Source organism: Fukomys damarensis, unplaced genomic scaffold (assembly GCF_012274545.1).
Source record: "Fukomys damarensis isolate Sample0158 unplaced genomic scaffold, DMR_v1.0_HiC HiC_scaffold_3, whole genome shotgun sequence".
Classification (NCBI taxonomy): Eukaryota; Metazoa; Chordata; class Mammalia; order Rodentia; family Bathyergidae; genus Fukomys; species Fukomys damarensis.
In genome coordinates this window covers 19,030,305-19,049,369 of record NW_022900915.1, presented here as the reverse complement: position 1 = coordinate 19,049,369, position 19,065 = coordinate 19,030,305, and the positions used below count along the sequence as shown (strand labels likewise).

Here is a 19,065-nt window from a genome sequence, read left to right as displayed (position 1 = left end):
TCCAAAGTGATGTTTTCTTTTTCACACAGTAGTTAAAACAGCTGCTTTAGTAATTTAACTCTATGCATTAGCAATTTAAAGCATTACCTTCTGCCAGGGTGGTAAGGAAATTCAGTTTATGAAGCCTATGTTAATCTGACAACTAAAAATCAGATACAAAGCGTGCAATCCCACAGTAAACCCAGAAATAGTGATTTCAAAGCTACCCTTGTACCTGTGTCCCAGCAAATAAGTAACTGATAATGAACATTTATGATAAACCTCCTGTTGTAAGAAAATAAGGAAATAACAAAAACTATTTTTTCTGGGTATCATTTACAACCCAAAAATTTTCCTACGATTTGGGGACAGCAGGAGAAGGGATAATAAACAAAGTGAACCATAAAAAGGTAAGAAAACTGAACTATGGTGAACCATACTTACCCTCCCCATCTCTCTGCAGATGCATTGTTTTGAAATCAATGAGGGGAAAAGTGATAGGGCATGGCGCTAATAAAATGGAAAAAAATGGCAAAAAATACTAAAGTGAACACACAGCACAGTCAGAACAAACCATACACATAACACAAAGCCAAAGATACCAAAAACATTTCCCTAAAACCAGTTAGGCATTCTGCTCTAAAACTTTATTTAAGGAAATTACCAATTGAACTAACAAACATAAACATACATTTCCATTTCAGCAAGCAAGAAAAAAGAAAGTAGTGCTGTTTTATTAAAACTCAAACATAAGACTTAAGAAATGGAAATTCTTAACCACATACTATTTGAAGCTTTTCAATATAACTGATTTGACAGAAAAAAATAAAATTCTCCCTTGGTTCGTACTCTGAAAAGATACTACTACTGCATTTCATTCCATAATTAACAGGAGAGCATCTGAAGGAAAGATGGTTTCCACTTCCACTAAAACCTAAGACACTTTGAACAGGAGCTAACGATGTTCTGCTGATCACTCTCTGAAGAAAAGTAAAAAGCAACACATACCAGGTAATGGTGAGGTGCTCCTTGATTCAGAGTCATCCCCTCTACTAGGAGTCACATCAAACAAAATATGTTTCTCAGCCTGGCATAGTGGTGCATGCCTGTAATCCCAGCACTTTGGGAGGCTGAGGCAGGAGGAATGCCAAGTTAGAGCCCAGCTTGATTAACTAAGCAACTGAATGTGACTGTCTCAAAGTTTAAAAGTTTAAAAAGGGATGGCGATGTAATGCAGTATGAAGGTCCTGGGTTCAATCCCTTGTTCCAGCAAAGTATTTAAAGAATAAAATAAATCTGATTCCAAAATATCCAAAATAATGTTTTCTTAAAAGACTTTTTAAATTTAGAATATCCTAAAACTTAATTGCAGAAAATCAATGTTCATAATGATGACAAAGTTGGAAGGAATATGGTCTACTGACAGCTACTGTATTTAACACTTAGGGCCCATAGCTAGGAAATTCACTCAGCTACCTACTACTATTGGCTTTCTGGAGGTCTCTGGGCCTTATCACTGCCTCGGAAAAGCCAGCAGGAGGACTTGCTGTGAGTACTGAGTCAGGTAGATAATAGGGCAGCTCAGGCACTGAAAGTCAGGGGTCAACAGTCTACAAGTAACCTCCTTTCCTACAACAACGTATAAGGGTTATAATCCAAGGGGTGGGGGATCCAGGGCTTCCTTTGGGGGAGCCTCCAGAAAGCTGAAGCTAGGGAGACATTGCCCAATTCCCTCATACAATAGAAAACAATTGCTCTGCTCTGCTTAAAACTTATCAGACCTCGCAGGCCAAAGATCATAAATTACTATTTATCTGCAAAAATGCTTTTACCAGCATAACAACTTCATCTTTCAGAGACATCTTTCCTACCAGGGTTCCAAGGGATGTTCTGTTAACTACTGCTCCTTTTCAATGACTATGCCTCAAAAAATAACTAAAAGGGTCATTTGGGCCTTACTGTCACCAGTATGTTCACATATCCTCTAACCCTGAAAAGCTTCTGCATAAATTCTGAAAGTCTTAAATAACCCAGAACAAAGCAAATAAAAAACAACTTTCTACGCCAGTGGACATGCCAAACACCTAGACCCCAAAAAAGGCAGAGGAGGAAGCAATACAAATTAGTACAGACATGACTTGGTTGGACATTTTTTTAAATGCCTGGACTTTAACACATTTATATTCATATATCCTCAGTCTCTGACCAGTGAGTAGACTAACAAAGGAAGTCCATGAGCACTGCAATTCTTGTTAATGCTATAGCCCAGGGATCTCCATCCAAGTGAACATATATAAAATTTGGCTTAAGATTCCTGAGTTGTCTCATTCTTTATCTAGAGAAAGGTATATTATATATATGATCCAGAAACTCTTGGCTCCAAAAATTTGTTGCTCATTTTCTTCCTCTTTCAACATTTTATTTCAAACTTTACAAAAATACAGCAAATTTTAAAGAATTTAAGAATCCATATATTAACCCTGCTTTATATATCTACCTCATTAACCATTTTTTTCTTGATTTCAAAGTGAACTGCAGATGTCTATTTCCTCATACACCCTTCAGCATGCAAGTCACTCATCACCATTTGGCTTTTTAGAGTCTCAATGTAAAAAGTAAACTTTATGTACAATGAAATGCAAAGATCTTAAGTATACATTTGCTGAGTTTTGAGAAATGCAAATATCCATGTTGCTTGCTTGTTAAATTTAAACTTCTTTCTTATAAAAATTGTTAGGGTCACTACATCACACTTTTACCTAATCCAGACAGGGATATGATATAGTATCTGTTTATGGTTGCCCTTGAAGATCACTTTTTAAAAGGCACTATACTTTTAAGGCCACCTGTTTAAACCAATGAAGATCCTCAAGCCTTAGCACACTGGATTTTTGAAGACTGGGAGACAGCATCTGGCCCAACTATCCAAGGTGCTTCTAACATCTATTTTCAAAGAATGGATCAGATAGGCAAGTTCTAGTTCATATGGGATAGCTGCCCCATAATCTCATTAGTGTACCAGAGTAAAAACACTCACTCACTCACTCATATGAAAGGAAGAACAGAAGATTAAGAAAAATATGACTGTCCGGAAAAGGACAGAAGTCTGATAACTTCTCTGGTTAATTTCAGTTACAAATAAAGTATCAGGAAAATGCTGTGTGTGGTAAAATTACCTTCCCATTTATCACCATCAGAAGCATTCTTCAGATCTAACTGTGGAATTTGGATACAGGCTGCTTCCCCTTGAACACCAACACTTTGACCTCTTGGCACTTCTGATTCAGTGTTGGCATTCAAGTCACATATCTTGCTACTAGATTCCTGTATTTTAAAATAAAAAACATATTTCACAAACATGAAGCTTTTTACACTCAGCTTAAAGACAACTAGCAACAATCTTTGTTGGGGGCAGGCATCTCATTTTGGGGATGGTAGTAGTGGTACTGGAGATTGAACCCAGGGCCTCATACATGATAAGCAAACACACGATCCGTGAACTACATCCCCAGCCATTTTTTAATTAATATGAGTGCTGTACATAATAAATAACATGTACTGTAGGTAAATGGTTGTATGTACATGACACATCTTTTTACATCCCCTTCCCTATCACCTGATTCCCCCCCACACACTGCCCACCATCTCTTGGTCCTCTTCCCATTTGCAAAAGATCTGTCTTTCTGTTTGCTGCTATCTCTTTTATTTTGCTCTTTATTTATACTTTGGGTTTCTCATCCAAGAGAAACCATATGATATTTAAGCTTGTCTGATTTACTTCACTTAATATTATGGTCTCAAGGTGCATCTTATTTCTTACAACTGACTCAAATGTATTTTTTATGGCACAGTAGAACTCCACTGTATTTACATTTTATTTATCCACTATCTGTTGATGGACGTGTAAACTGCTTCCAGATTTATTAACTATTACAGTTCTGCTGCTATAAACATGAGTATGCAATGTGTCACTGTAATATGATGTCTTTTTAACTTTTACGAAGACACCTACAAAGGAAACAGCTGGGTCAAGCCAGATTTCCAGTTTTAGTTGAATGAGTAATCTCCATACTAATGTTCATAGTAATTTACTAGTTTATATTCCCTCAAACAATGCAGAAGGGTTCCTTTTTCCCTGTAGTCTCATTAGCATTTCTTTTTTTTTTTTTAAAGACAGGGTTTGACTATGTAGTAGTTCAGACCACCCTGGAACTCACTATGTAGCCCAGGCTGTTCTCAAACTCGAAGCAATCCTCCTGCCTCAGACTTCCCCTGCTGGGATTACAGGCATGCGCCACCACGCCTGGCTCTCACAAGCATTGTCATTACTTGATTTCTTGATGGTAGTCATTTTTGGGGAGTAAGATGGAATTTCAGTGTTGTTTCAATTCATACTTATCTAATGCTGAACATTTTTTCATGTATATATTGGCCATTTGTACTACAGAGAAGTATCTATTCATTTTCAGTTGCCCTTTTTTGTGTGTCTTTTGTTTTTTAGGGGGTCTAATTTGTTTTTTAGTTCTTTATATATTCTTTTTCTTTTTTTGGTACTGGGGATCGAACTCGGATCCTTGCGCTTGCAAAGCAGCCACCAGAACCACTGAGCTAAATCCCCAGCATCTTTATATATTCTAGATATCAATCCTCCATCTGAAGTGTAGCTGGCTAGTTTTTAACCATTCTGTAGGTTTTCTCTTCATTCTGTTGGTTGCTTCCTTTGCCTGGTTATTATTTTTCTGAGACAGGGCCATGTTAAATTGCACACAGTGGCCTCAAACTTGCAATTCTCCTGTCTCAGCCTCCTGAATAGCTGGGATCACAGGAATGCACCACCACACCTGGCCCTAGTGTAATTGTTAGTAGCTTACTGTGCCTATACAGTAAATTATCGCACTCCCACCAACCAAACTATTTTCAAATATAAACCTGCAAGTTTGTTTTGTTTTGTTTTGTTTTTTGGAGACAGGGTCTCACTATGCAGTCCAGCCTAGTCTCAAACTTGTTGCGATCCTCCTGCCTTGGCCTCTCCCAATTTCTGGGATTGTAGGTCTGTCACCACACTCAGCTAAACCTACAGTTTTATAATATGTCTTACTGGAAGACAAAGTTAAATCTCAAATTCATGAAAGTATTTTCATAACTAAGAATCCTATAATCAAAAGTGGCAAATTAAGTTCCTTAACAAAACATTTGATAAGAGTTAAAGGCCCGATATAATACTGATATATAAACCTAGGCAATTTTGTTTTTTTTGAGACAGGGTCTCACTGCATAGTTCAGGCTGGCCTTGGACTCCCTATGTAGCCTAGGTTGGCCTCAAACTCACAGTGATTCCCAGCTCAGCCTCTTGGGTACTGGGATTACAGGCATCCACCACCACACCTGTCAACTCAGCAATTTTTTTAAAGAACTATAAAATGAATAGTTCTTACCAGAAACAAATGCGACAATTTATCACTGTCAAATACCAAATATTCTTTCCTAAAAATACAAGTAAAGTTATTAGTGTTTTGAGAATAAAAAGGCTGCTAATATTATATATTTTTTTCTAGATTCCTCTCTTCCTCAATATGGATAGCATTTAAAATGTGGATGAAGAAAATAACTGGGCTTATGCCCATTCTTTGGAGCCCTATATCTGAAAATCACAATACTGAAAAGATCCACAGAATCACTTCAGATGTAGAAAAATTAAGCAATGTCCCCACCCCAACACAAACCACCTCCATAATAAAAATAATAAGAAAATTAAAATCTACAATAAACAAAAAGTATAAATGTTTAATGGAAAAGACCTTATAAAATAAATGTTTAGTTTTAATCAAATTAGTTTATTTCTCCCACTGAGACTTTTAAAGGGTTTTTTAAAAAGTATACCTATGGCTTTATTTTAAATCTATTTTATCAGAAGGTTAAACTGCAATCAAAGGTTACTTTAAAATACTCTATTCTCAAAAGATAGCAGTAACACTTAACCAGTAAGAGTCTTGCTGAGAAATCCCTGTACATAGAGAAATTAATCCTTGTACACTATATGCAAAAATGTGTAGGTCTGTATATGTACCTAAGAAATCTTAAAAGTGTTACCCAACTTAAACCTATATTAGGGACCAGTGTTATGGTAAACTGTCGCAAATGATCTCTACATATTTGACCAGTTAACAAATCAGCTATTATAGTAGGTTATAGTATGCCTACTGTGGGAAAAGTTATTTCTCCCAATAAATCTACAGTAAACCTAAGTAACCAGCCATAAAATGCAAACTTAAAAGAGAGGGCTTGATCTACATATGGTAAGTAATCTCATACACATAATTACTGTGTTCTTGCTGAGCAGTTCCCTGACAAACTCAAGGCCTTTCCTTTGCTTGAGGTGGGAGTAAATGGTAGATGAGTAGATGCTACCCTAGCAGACTAAAAAAACCTAATCACCTAAATATGAGGAACATAAGTCTTAAACATGCAAAATGCAATCCACCTAACCAAGGTACTTTTGGGATCTAAAAATAAATTTGCTAACCTATACACAAGTTGAAGAGGAAAGAGCTTTTGCCAAAAACATTGAGTCCTCACTAAATGGATCCTTATTGTTTTATCATATCCAGATGTCATCATTCTGGGGATGCCTGTTAATGCTGTTTATCTTATATCTTCAGCCCATAACTCCAAAACTCCCTGGGCTGCAAGAGGATCATTCCTGCCTCCTGAAAGGAAGCACAAGGATCTGCTGTAAGCAGGAAATCTGTGGACCTTCAGAGTATGGGACACTCCAGAGACACGGCTCCAAAGAACTTACTTACTCTCAGACAACTGGTTTCCTACTCATAATTAAGAGAGACAATGGCATTAACAAAGTTTATCCTAGTCAGCAGACGATCAGCAAATTAGTCATTTTCGATTTCTCAATATTTACAACTGAGTTTGCAATTTACTAATGTATTTTCAGAATATCAATTCACCTTTCCTAAGAAAGCTGTAATACATTTCTTGACAGCATCTGAAAGAATAATGCAAAGAATAACGTGAACCAAATCCTACCCAGTGACTCATTCTAGAAAGCTTATACTAAAAAAGATTCTACCTATTGAGACATATCTATATATGTGGCTGAAATCTCACTGCCTTGAGCATCTCTCTCCCTATATCACAGCTGGCCAAGTATGTAAACAAATAGCAACTTGAATTAAGATTGTACTAGACCACACAAAGATTATTTCAAAGAGGAAGAAAAACATCCTTAGGGCTGGAGATTTAGCTCAGTGGTTCTGCTGCCTGCCTCCCAATCACAAGGACCTGAGTTTGATCCCCAGAACTAAAAAAACACATCCTATATAATTTTTTTGGGGGGGTACTGGTGATTGAACCTAGGGCCTTTGCACTGAGCTACAACCCCAATCCATTTTAGTTTTTATTTTGATACAGGGTCTCACCAAGTAACCCAGGCTGGGCTAGAACTTGCACTCTTCCTGCTTCAGCCTCCCAGGGCACTGAGATTACAGTCATAGACTATCATTTCTGGCTTACAATTTTTGGTTACTTAGCCACAGTTCTAAGACTGCACTGACAGGTATACACAGAATACTAATAAAGTCCCATTTGTTCTATAAATCAACTAAATAAGTTTTACACTATCTCCAAGAAGGCTATGTTCTTCCCTCTGAATATTTTTCAAATTATAACTAATGTCTGTTTGAAGCTGAGAAACTGAGCATTTGTGGACTTGATAAGCTTTATGCCTATTATTAAAGAAAAAAGCATGAAAAATTTATAGGGTTACCTAAATTTTATTAAAATGGATACATTCATCTAAAAATTTCACCCAGAATCTGTGAAGAGCTCTAATTCTGAAACTGATTTGTTGCAACAACAGAAAGGCTTACCTCTCTGGACAGCCATCTTCACTATCACCATGGTCACTGCATGGCTCTAACAGTACACCTGCAGACTGACAAAAGAATATCACCACTGTATTAATGGAACTCCCAACACTCAAATACGAAAGAAAGTTGCCAATCTAAACTTAGTAGACTATAGGTTGGCTGAACACATCTCTCTTAGATATCATTTTTAACAGTGTGTGGGAATCTGCATCTTTTTTGCAGACAATTAATTTACCTTTCTTCAAAAATCTGAATATTAAATGCTGCAGAGATCTTGCATTCTTTCTACCCTATTAGGTGATAGGTCCTGCCATTATAATCCTCCCTTCTTACAATTATCTCCTTCAAAAATGAGGGTCTTCTGAGCTTTGTTTCTCCTCTACCCAAGACATGCAGTAGGTGTCTTTCCTAGAAGGAAAGAATAGTTTGGGAGGACTTCACCAGATTTCTTTTATTGTGTACATTATTTTCCACACAGGGGATCCCTGTGACCCTCAAATGCCAGCCATCTCCTTCCTCTTGTCTCATTTCTCAGATAACCCCGAACTCCATTTTGGAAGAGTTAACCACATTCCAGGAGTTTCTCAGTACTTGCAATGAATAATTCCAACTTTTACAGAGCACCACAAATGAAGATACGCTAAAGTAGATAAATTTTATGGAAAATTTACTGATAAACTCAGGTATTTTGATGTGAGTTCTAATTAGTGGTACACGCCTGGAATCCCAGCACTCAGGTGGACAAAGCAGGAGGATTGCCATGAGTTTTGAGAGCAACCTGGGCTAGATAGTGAGTCCAAGGCCAGCCTGAACTACAAAGCAAGACCCTGTCTCAAAACACAGAGAAGGGCCAGGGATTTAGCTCAGTGGTACCACCGCATGACTTGCAAGTACAAGGTCCTGAGTTTAATCCCTGGTACAAAAAAAAAAGACAAAACAAACAATAGGGTACTGACCTTTATTTACAGTTTCAACTCCTAAAACAGTCCAAATCACTGTACAATTTATTTTATCCATTAAGAATATACAGAGACATATCTCTTTGTAGCACACAAACTCTAAATTATTACTATGGAACTCAGCAACACTTTAAGAAAAATACTGATTTGTAGTGGGGTACAATGACACACACCTATAATCACAGCTACTAGGGAGGCGGAGGCGAAGAGTCATCAGTTGAAGGCCAATCTGGGCAACTCAATGAGACTTTCTCCCCCCAAAATTTTTTAAATAAACAAAAAGGGTTGAAGATGTATTTTGATAGTGGAGCCATTTGTTTAACATGCAGAAGGCCCTGGGTTCACCCCCCAGTACCACAACAAAAACAAAAGAAGACAGATTTATAAAAGAGATATCTAATATGATATCCAAAATATCCAATGAACTTTCACACTTAATAACACCCTACCTTAAAGGTGTGTAAAGACCCCCAAGACACCTCAACAACAAAAAAAATATATACACGTGGCCAAATAAACATATCGAAAGATGATCTACATCGTGTATCATTAGGGACTTCAAAATTCAAACAATGAGATGCCACTACACACCTATTGGAATAGCTAAAATCTAAGACATTTGAGTGGCAAAAATGTGAATTCTCAGTCATTGCTGCTGAATAAATGAGAAGCTCACCCAAATTTATGCCAGTATTTCATTTACAATATAGATGGCATTAAAATAAATGGAAAATAAGGCCAGGCATGGCAGTGTGCCTACAATCCCAACACTTACAAAGAAGTTGAGGCAGGAGGATTGACACAAGTTCAAGGCCAGCCTGAACTACACAAAGAAACCCTATCTCCAAAAAAAAATCAAGTAAGTGGGAAAGAGCAAATTATTCAAAAAAATTCATGTGTTAGGATAACTAGTTAAATATCTAGAAAAAAAAGTAAAATCTACCCCTAACACCCAAAACAAAGTAAATATCTGATGGGTAAAATGTTTACTTGTAGAAAATAAAACCACAAAAGTATTTTTAAAACGAAAAATATACCAGCATTCAGGAGGCTGAGACAGGAGGATTACTGAATTCAAGACCAGCCTGGGCTACACAGTGAGTTCCAGGTCAGTCTCAACTACACAGTGAGATGCTATCTCAAAAAACCAAAACAAAACAAAACAAAAATATATATATAAGTTTATAATCGCAACAGAGGGAAGGGCTAACTATGACATAAAACCTGAACTCTAAGCCTAATGTTCTGGCCTTCACCTGAAATTTCAGCTACTCAAAGGATAAGAGGTACAAGGGCCACAAATTCAAACCTATCCTAGGCAACTCAACATGAACTTGTCTCAAAAATAAAAAAGGGCTGGGATGTAGCTCAGTGGTACAGTACTGGGGGAGGAGAGGCGGGGAGAACAGGGGAGGAAAGAAGGAAAGGGGAGGGAAGGAAAAAATTACTGATAAAATGAATATTACCAAAAATGAACTTAGAGAAGTCAAAAGATAACTAATTGAAAACAAAACAAAAACACACAACAAACTGAAAACAAGTATTTATAACTGATCGTTGTAAAGGAACATTTTCTTAATAAATCAAAAAGGGAAAATTCCAACCATCCAATAGAAAAAGGTTCAAAGTCTACAGAGAATTGAAAATAGAAAAGAGTATTATAAAAATGTCAATAGAAATGAAAAACCACAATTTCCAAGTTTCACCTACCAGATTGTAAAAAAAAAAAACAAACTTGCTACTGGTGAAGGGATGGTGAAATAGGTATTCCTGGATAGTGGTAGTGATAGTATAAATTTGGTTCAATGGAGGGCAATCTGGCAACAAAATCACAAATATATATACTGTAGGACCCAAAAATTATACTTCTATAAATTGATCTTTAATAGGTTAAAACAAGGTAGAAGGGTATATGGTACTGTACAACACTTTTTTCTTTTTTTTGGTCTTTTGTTTTGGTTTTTTGAGACACAGTCTCACTATGTAGGTGAGACTGACCTGGAACTCACTATGCAGGGAGAACTCACAGTGATCCTCCTGCCTCAGCCTCCCGAGCACCACCACACCTGGCTTATACAATACTCTTCAATGAGCAGTTACTACAAAACGGTGTTTTTTTAGATGTTTTTTGTGGTACTTGGGATTCAACCCAGGGTTATCATGACTGCTAGACAAGTACTGTACTCTAACACCTAATTATAACCCCAGACCTTTTTTATTTTGTGAGACAAGGGTCTTGTTAAGTTGTCCAGGCTGGCCTCAAACTTTAGATCCTACTCAATCTCCTGAGTAGACAGGATTACAGGTATTCAGCACCATGTCCAGTATAGACATGGCCCAGTGGTTTTGTTTTTTTTAAGTTTTATAATATGCCATCCTGGGCGAAAGGAACTAATGTCAACAGGAATAGGAAGGAAAAACCTTGCTAAATAGGTACTCTTTTCAGCTTTTTTACATTTTTTCTTAGCAGAATCTATTTTCAGAGATAATATTTAGAAATAAATATTGTATTTTAAAACTTTGTAAAATAAAAATCAATTTTCCACAATTAAATCCTTTTTTAAAAATTGGTGCTGAGGACTGAACCCAGGGCCTTGCATATGCTAACTACAACACACCACTGAGCCACATCCCAGCCCCACAGAGCATTTAAGCATCGGAGTTCTAGGGTAAGTTTCAAACTAGATAATCAAAAGCCACTGCAAAACTGGTCTAAGTAACATCTAGTATTCTGTAGTTTGACTGATTAGCTTTGGTTCAAATGTTAAAAAACAATCTTGTTTCCTTGCATTACAAGTCAAGTGCAGCTGGGTGTGGTGGCGCACGCCTGTAGTCGCAGCACTCGGGAGGCTGAGACAGGAGGATCACTGCAAGTTCAAGACCAGCCTGGACTACATAGTGAGTTCCATGTCAGTCTCAGAGAAACAATCTCTAAAATTACATTTTGTAGTTAAAACCTTGACTTCTATAATATTCTAAGCAAAGACTGGCAAACTACAGCTTCCTAGCCAAATGCAGCACACTATCAGTTTTTGTATGGTTAGTAGGATAAAAATGGTTTTTACATTTTTTAAAATGTTCATGATGAGGCTACAGGTTTGTATATATGTCTTGCTGCTGGCTGGGTGGCATCACTGTCCCACACAAGGCTGTACCACTTCTACCACCAGTGGTACAAGCCACCCGATGAGATAGTCCTGCATGTATCACCAGCAAATCAGGTTGGCAGGAACATGTTAAGTGGAAGTGGGGGACATCAAAAGAACCCTTGATAACATGAAAATTACAGCTAATTCAAATTTCAGGGCCCAAAAACTTTTACTGATCACAGTCATGCTCATTTGTTCTCTGCCTGCTGTCATGCTACCACAAGTGTCAAATAGTTGTGACAGCCTGTATGCCCATGAAGCCTACAACAGTTAGTATCTGGCCTTTATAGGACATTTGCAGGGCCAGGGACTTAGCTAAGTGGCACCACTACCACTGCACAAGCACAAGGTGCTGAGTTCAATCCCCAGTACCAGAGGGAAACAAAAGTATGTAGATATTACCTACTCAATTTTATACTTTGCTGGACTCCAGTTACTTACTGCCTAAGCCCTCTGAACTATGCCATGTGATAATACACTTGAAACTCAAGACTCCAGGGAACTAGAATATATTCCCCTCTTCTGGTAACTTCTTCACCTTGTCACCATAATGAAAGCCTCATTCCATGTCTTGAACCCACTTAGCATGAACTCTGAACCCAAGCCAACTATTTCAAAGCTATTCCCATCAGTGCCCTCACCAATGTGATTTGGTTTACAATCAGCTTTCTGTCCTCTGGGGCAAAGAGATGCTATAAGAAAATGTCACACTTACACTGTACTTTGTTAGGTGATTCACAATAAACTTACACTACCAAACTTCATCTACATCTCCATTGGTGCTTGAGTGTCTGCTGATTTCTATATGGTCTATCTGATTGTTTCCCATGGAGGCTCTTGTAAAACTTTTCTTGTTTCTTCAAATTCCAAACCCTATTCCTGTCTCCTCACCTCCTCCAAATGAGGCATTTCGTTTTACAATGTTCAAAACCATCTGAAATAAGACCCCCCAAACCATATTTTTAAAATATTCCATCTATCTCCCCTTCAATTGAGCGAAAAAAAAAAATATATATATATATATATATATTTTTTTATGAGACTAACCTGAAACTCACTATGTAGCCCAGGCCGGTCTCGAACTCACAGCAATTCTCCTGCCTCAGCCTCCCACATGCTGGGATTACAGGCATGCACCACCAGGCCCAGCTTATTTTTATTTTAGAAAAAGTCACCACCTAAATCCTGAATCATCATCCCTCTATCTCTCACTGCCCCATCCCCACGCAGTATTGCACTAATTGTCTCTCCCCCCTGGTGTTTTTCAATCTCTCCTTATCTAGTGACTGATTCTCACCATACTACAGACACACTCAATTTCCAACTCAAAAAGGTGGGGAGAAGCCAAGCATGATGGCACAGTTTGTAATCCCAGCACTAGGGTGGCTGAAGAAGGCTGGAGTTCAAGGCCAGCCTGAACTACACAGCAAGACCCTGTTTCAACCTCACCCCCAAAATGAAAAAGGTGGGGAGGAGACTACCACAATAAGTAGATACAACTCCTTCCTTTGGCTTTCAAATCAAAGCTTGTCCAAAAGGTATTCCACACTTTACTACTTCTATCTACTCACCTGACACTCATTCTCTGATCATTAACATCTGTCTTCTTCCTTGAAATCCATTATCCTACAAAAGCCCTTTCTTTACCAGTAATGTCTACCACTAAATCCAATAAATTTTGGAATGAAAATATTTATGTGTGGATTGATTATGAATCAACAGAACTTGTCAGAAACCTAAATATACAGAGGGAAGGAGGGGATAAAGGGAGAGCAGGGACAAGGGGAAAAATGAGACCCAAGACCTGTCATGTAAAGGTACAAGATCCCAATAATGAATGTAACTGTACTGTATACCTAGAATGTACCAATAAACTCAATGAGGGAAAAAAAAAAAAAAAAAAAGAAATCTAAATATACAAAAGCTTATAGGAAAAAAGTAAAATCATCCATTTTTTCATTCACAAATTGGGACTTACAATAGTAACCTACGCTTAAGACTTTTTTCAATATAACTTTATATCATGATTATTACTCAGGCCTTTAAAAAATTTCAAATGAGGGCCGGAGATTTAGCTCGGTGGTTCCAGCACCTGCCTCGCAAGCACAAGGTCCCGGGTTCAATACCCAGTACCAACAAAAAAAAAAAAAAAAAAAAAAAAAAAAAAAAAAAAAAAAAACTTCAAATGATTACCCAGTTATTGAAGATTTTCACGTATCTCATTATTTTGTCCTGCAAATAAACCCCCAAAGAGTTCTGATCTGATCTGCATCTCTGATTTGTATATATTTCCTTAGGATACAGTCCTAGATTTTGACATTTCTGAAACAAAGTCTTTTGCTCTTATTATAAATGTGCTTTAAGAAGTTTGTAGCAATTTATATTTACAGTACCAATGTATGAGACTGGCTATCTCAACTTACCCCTTCCAATCTTAAATACGCTGCTCCTGGATTTTTAAAAAATATTTTAGCCTTTTGTTTAACAGTGAAGCAAAGAAAAAAAAAAGCCTTCCCTTTTTGTAACCTCACCAGCAAGCAAAATCAAAATATACTCTTCCTATTTTATTTCTGCACTTTTGCCTCACAACTTTTTATTGTTTTCTTTTAACAGAATCTTTACCCCCACAATCACCTGTTTTGACAGTCCCATATTGTATAGCCATACTGTCTGCCCACAGCTGCTTTCTCCTCCGAAGCCCCAGCATACCAAGGTCCCGAGTGGTTCCTCAACTCTTTTTCCTTCTTACTGAAGTTACTGAGATGACAACATTCACTCAGGCAAAATAACAGTCCCATCACCACACAAGCTTAATATTCACACTGATATACCAGTTACACAAAACTTTTCCAGTCTCTTACAGACTTACTTACCAAAAGTTAAAGCTAAATCTTCATGCTTTTAACTCTGAATTCTCTTTATCCTCCTCCCTTCTCTGGTGCCAGTATTTCAAACCATTACAAGCGCTCAATTCTTATGCAAAATACCTATTGATTATTGTTGCTCCTACCCCCCAATCTTTCCTGTATCTATTTTCCATAAGTCTGCCAACAGTTTTCTTCCTAAAATACGGGTCTGGAAAGCTGGGCATTAGTAGTGCATGCCTGTAATCCCAGCACCCTAAGAGGCTGAAGTTTCACAAATTCAAGCCCAATTTGGGCAATTTAGCAAGACCATGTCTTGAAAAATAAAAAGGGCTGGGTAATGTGAAAGTCCTGGGTTCAATCCCCAGGGCTGCAAAATACAAATAAATATATAAGTCTGTTTTCATCTACATCTCTCGAATGACCAGTGATGTGGAACATTTTTTCATATATTTACTTGCTGCTTTTATTTCTTTGTCTGAGAAATGTATGTTCATTTCAGATGCCCATTTTTTAATTGGGTCTTTATATATATGGGGGGGCTGGTTGTTTTGAGTTCTTTATATATTCTAGATAATAGTCCTTTGAGGAGCAGCTGGTAAAAAGTTTTTCCTATATTGTAGGTTGTCTCTTAGTTCTGTTGATGGTTTCTTTTGCAGTGCAGAAGCTTTTTATAGTAAGATGAGATCCCACTTGTTGATTCTTTCTAATTCCCGTGCTACTGAGGATTTGTTCATAAAGTCTTTTCCTATGCCAATGTCTTCCAGAGTTCTGCCTAACTTATCTTCCAGCAGGTTTAGTGTTTGTTTTTATATTTAGATCTTTAATCCACTTGGATTTTAATTTAGTGCATGGTGAGAGATAAGGGTCTCACCTCACCCCACAAAGAATGGCTACTATCAAGAAATCATACAATAACAAATGTTGGCAGGGTTGTAGGGAAAAAGGAACCCTTCTCCATTGTTGGTGGGAGTGCAGACTGGTGCAACCACTATAGAAGTCAATATGGAGATAACCTCAAAGAACTAAGATTAGAGGTTCCATTTGACCCAGCCATCCCTCTGTTGGGTATCTTTCCAAAAGAATTAAAAGAATCAAACCACAGTGATATACACACCCATGTTTATAGTGGCACAGTTTGTAATAGCTAAAACTTGCGAACAGCCCACCTGCCCAACAGTTGGAAACTGAATAAAGAAAATGTGGTTTTTCTATAAAATGAAATACTCAGCCATAAAGAATGAGAAATTAAGAGTCATTCATAGGTAAATGGGTACATTTTGAGGATATACGCCTAAGTGAAATAAATAAGTCACACATATGCAAATACCAAATAGTTTCTCTGGTGTGAAAAGCTAAAATAGTACTCAAGATCCTAACGAGTTAATTAGCAATGTGAAACAGGAAGAAAAGGACTAAAGGTGTAGGGACAGTGAGAAGGGTAGGGAAAGGGAAAAAATATGAGAAAATGAATCAAAGTCTCTGTAGGTGGGGAGGGGAAGAGGGGGTGAAGGAAGGGTGGGGACAAGGGGAAAAAACGAGAACCAAGACCTGTCATGTAAAGGTACAAGATCCCAGTAATGAATGTAACTGTACTGTCTACCCAGAATATACCAATAAATTCAATTAAATATATATATAAGTCTGGGTACATTATTCCCTTTGCTTCGTTTCCTACTAGTGACAAAATGCCTAATTCTTTAGATAATGTTCTAGGCTCTAAATATTACCCAAACCTACTATTTCTTTATCTTTCAGAATAAATCTCCCACAATACCCTGAACTCTATAATCAGCAGTGCTTCACTAACATTTCCCTATAATCTTTACTTATGCTATTCATCCAGCCTCTCCCACAAGCCCTAATAAAATTGAACCCCATAAAAGATGAGGTTCAAAATCTCCATACCTTCAAAAAGCCTTCCACAATCACACTGGCCAGGTTCTTTCCTTTCATCTAGGACAGTACTTCATTTCTCCCTTTAACAGCACTAGTTATATTTTGTCTGCATGTTCAATCTAAATTATCAAGTCACTAAAAACTTAATTGGATGTGTTTGGATTTTCCACGTAACCAGGTACTGCATGTTACATTAAGTAAATACATATTCAACTGAACTGATTTATTCAAATAAGAAAATCACTGTGCACCTAACTGCAAAAAGGGGAAACGTTGGCTCTCTTTTCAAGCGCAAGAATCAATTCTGAAAAGGAGTCCCTACTTTCTTAACAAGCAACTACTGTATCTATTTCATTCTACAAATTATTTAATGAATTACCTACCACATGCCAGATGCTATTAATTTGATTGGTCTTATGTTCAACTAGTAGAGTACTTAATGAATACCCACTATATGTTCTAAATGATAAGGATGCAACGATGAAAAAATATCTTAGAAGATTAAAGATTGTAGTCTAATGGTGAGAGATATACAGGACTTTGAGATTTTGCTCTGTCATAACTGTCTATTAGTTAGTGCCCACTGTGCGCTCGCTTACTCTCTCTCTCAATCCCTCTCTCGCTGTCTGTCTCTATATGTGTATGTATGTATTTTGAGGGGGGCACCAACTCAGGACCCTGCACTTGTGAGGCAGGCATGGTACCACTGAGCTAAATCCCCAGCCCCCATTGCTATACTTTGAAAACCAGAGGATAGTGGAAGATTCTGGGAAAAGAAGTGACATTACCTAATTTTCTGTTTGTTTATATGTATTTATGTATGGGATTTTTTGATACAGGGTCTCACTAGGTATTTCAGGCTGGCCTTGAACTCACTATGTGGCCCAGGCTGGCCTCAAACTCCCAGCAATCCTCCTGCTGTGTTGGAATACAGGCATGTGCCACCATGCCCAGCAGTAGTTTTCCTTTTAAAGAATCACTTTGCTATTCTGAGAACAGACCAGAGAAAGACAAAGATGAAAAGATTGGTAAAAAGACTGTATTAATCCAAGTGAAATGACAGTGGCTTGGACCTGCCTGGCAATGAAAATAATAAGTAGTCAGACTCTAGATAAAACTTTGAAGATAGAGCCAACATGACTTTGTGAAGGACTTGGATACGCAGTGTGAAAGTAAACATGACTCAAAGCTTTTGGTTGATACACTAGAAGGACAAATTGCCCTTTACTGAAATTTTAAACACAGGGCAAAGATCAGATATGTTGACAAGATCAGGAGCTCAGTCTGGTGTATACTGAGTTTAAAATAATATGGTGGGTACGCAGGCATTTGAGAAAACAGAAGATGCAGGAAGGTCACACTCACCTTCCCTTCACCCTTTCTCTACTGAAACAAATCATAAAACTTTCATTCCAGAAGTGCCTACCTTATACCTAGTACAAAGAATGTCCTTATCTCTGAAGATTCAGGGACACAGGAAAGAACCTGAACAAAAAAGGCTATTGTGGCCAGGCATGGTGGTGCTCGCCTGTAATCCCAGCACTTGGGAGGCTGAGGCAGGAGGATCTCTGTGAGTTTGAGACCAGCCTGGACTACATAGTGAGTTCCAGGTCAGTCTCAACTACATAGTGAGACCCTGTCTCAAAAAAAAAGGTATGGTAAATTTCCTTCTAGTTTACTACCAGTAGGACACAATCCCTTTATCTAAAGATATTTCTGTACCACTGTCTACTTTTCATTAAATGTAAGAGTAAAAATATACAAATTTCACTGTTTTTTTTCCTTTCTTTTTTTTTTTTTTTTTTTTGGTACTGGGGATCAAACTCAGGACCTTGCGCTTACAAGGCAGGCAGGAGAACCACTGAGCCAAATCCCCGGCCCAGATTTCCCTATTTTTTTACATCTCCATAGTGTCATATAAATTTTTTTTCTCTTGAGACAGGGTCTTGCTATGCAGTTAAGGCTGGCCTTGAATTTACTATGTAGCCCAGGCTGGATTCAAACTTCCAGGAATCATCCTGCCTCAGCCTAGTGGGTGCTGGGATTATAGGTGTGTGCCACAATGACCAGCTCATGTATGACTCGTACATAGCAAATGTGCGTGCTTTTCACTTGTTAATCTGTCTTCTGTTATAGGTAACTCAGCCACAGGTTTAACTGTGGGTGAATAAAGAAATTTTCCTCCTTTCTTTCCTTTTTTCTTTCTCTCTTCTCTTACATGTAACTTTTTCCAATTTCTTATTAGTTCATGTTTGTAATACATAGTGTTTACATCATAAGAAAAAAAAAGAAAAGAAATTTTCCTCCCTAGCCAGGCGTAACAGTGCACACC

At 37.7% G+C, this 19,065-nt stretch overlaps 1 protein-coding gene across 8 annotated transcripts in view; it reads right to left on the bottom strand.

Annotated features, from left to right (window-relative positions):
- The window catches only part of Fam13b (family with sequence similarity 13 member B), a 97,635-nt gene that overhangs the window by 17,989 nt on the left and 60,581 nt on the right, over positions 1-19,065 (bottom strand). For 5 of the 8 annotated variants that reach the window (XM_010613750.3, XM_033767341.1, XM_033767335.1 and 2 more), the window contains 4 exons: positions 7,863-7,927; positions 5,415-5,463; positions 3,156-3,303; positions 424-489 (listed from right to left, as the gene is read on the bottom strand). In XM_010613750.3, coding sequence (XP_010612052.1) covers positions 424-489; positions 3,156-3,303; positions 5,415-5,463; positions 7,863-7,927 — 328 coding nt within the window. The remainder of the gene's footprint in view (positions 1-423; positions 490-3,155; positions 3,304-5,414; positions 5,464-7,862; positions 7,928-19,065) is intronic. The other 3 variants (XM_033767345.1, XM_033767340.1, XM_033767343.1) reach the window with 2 other exon arrangements.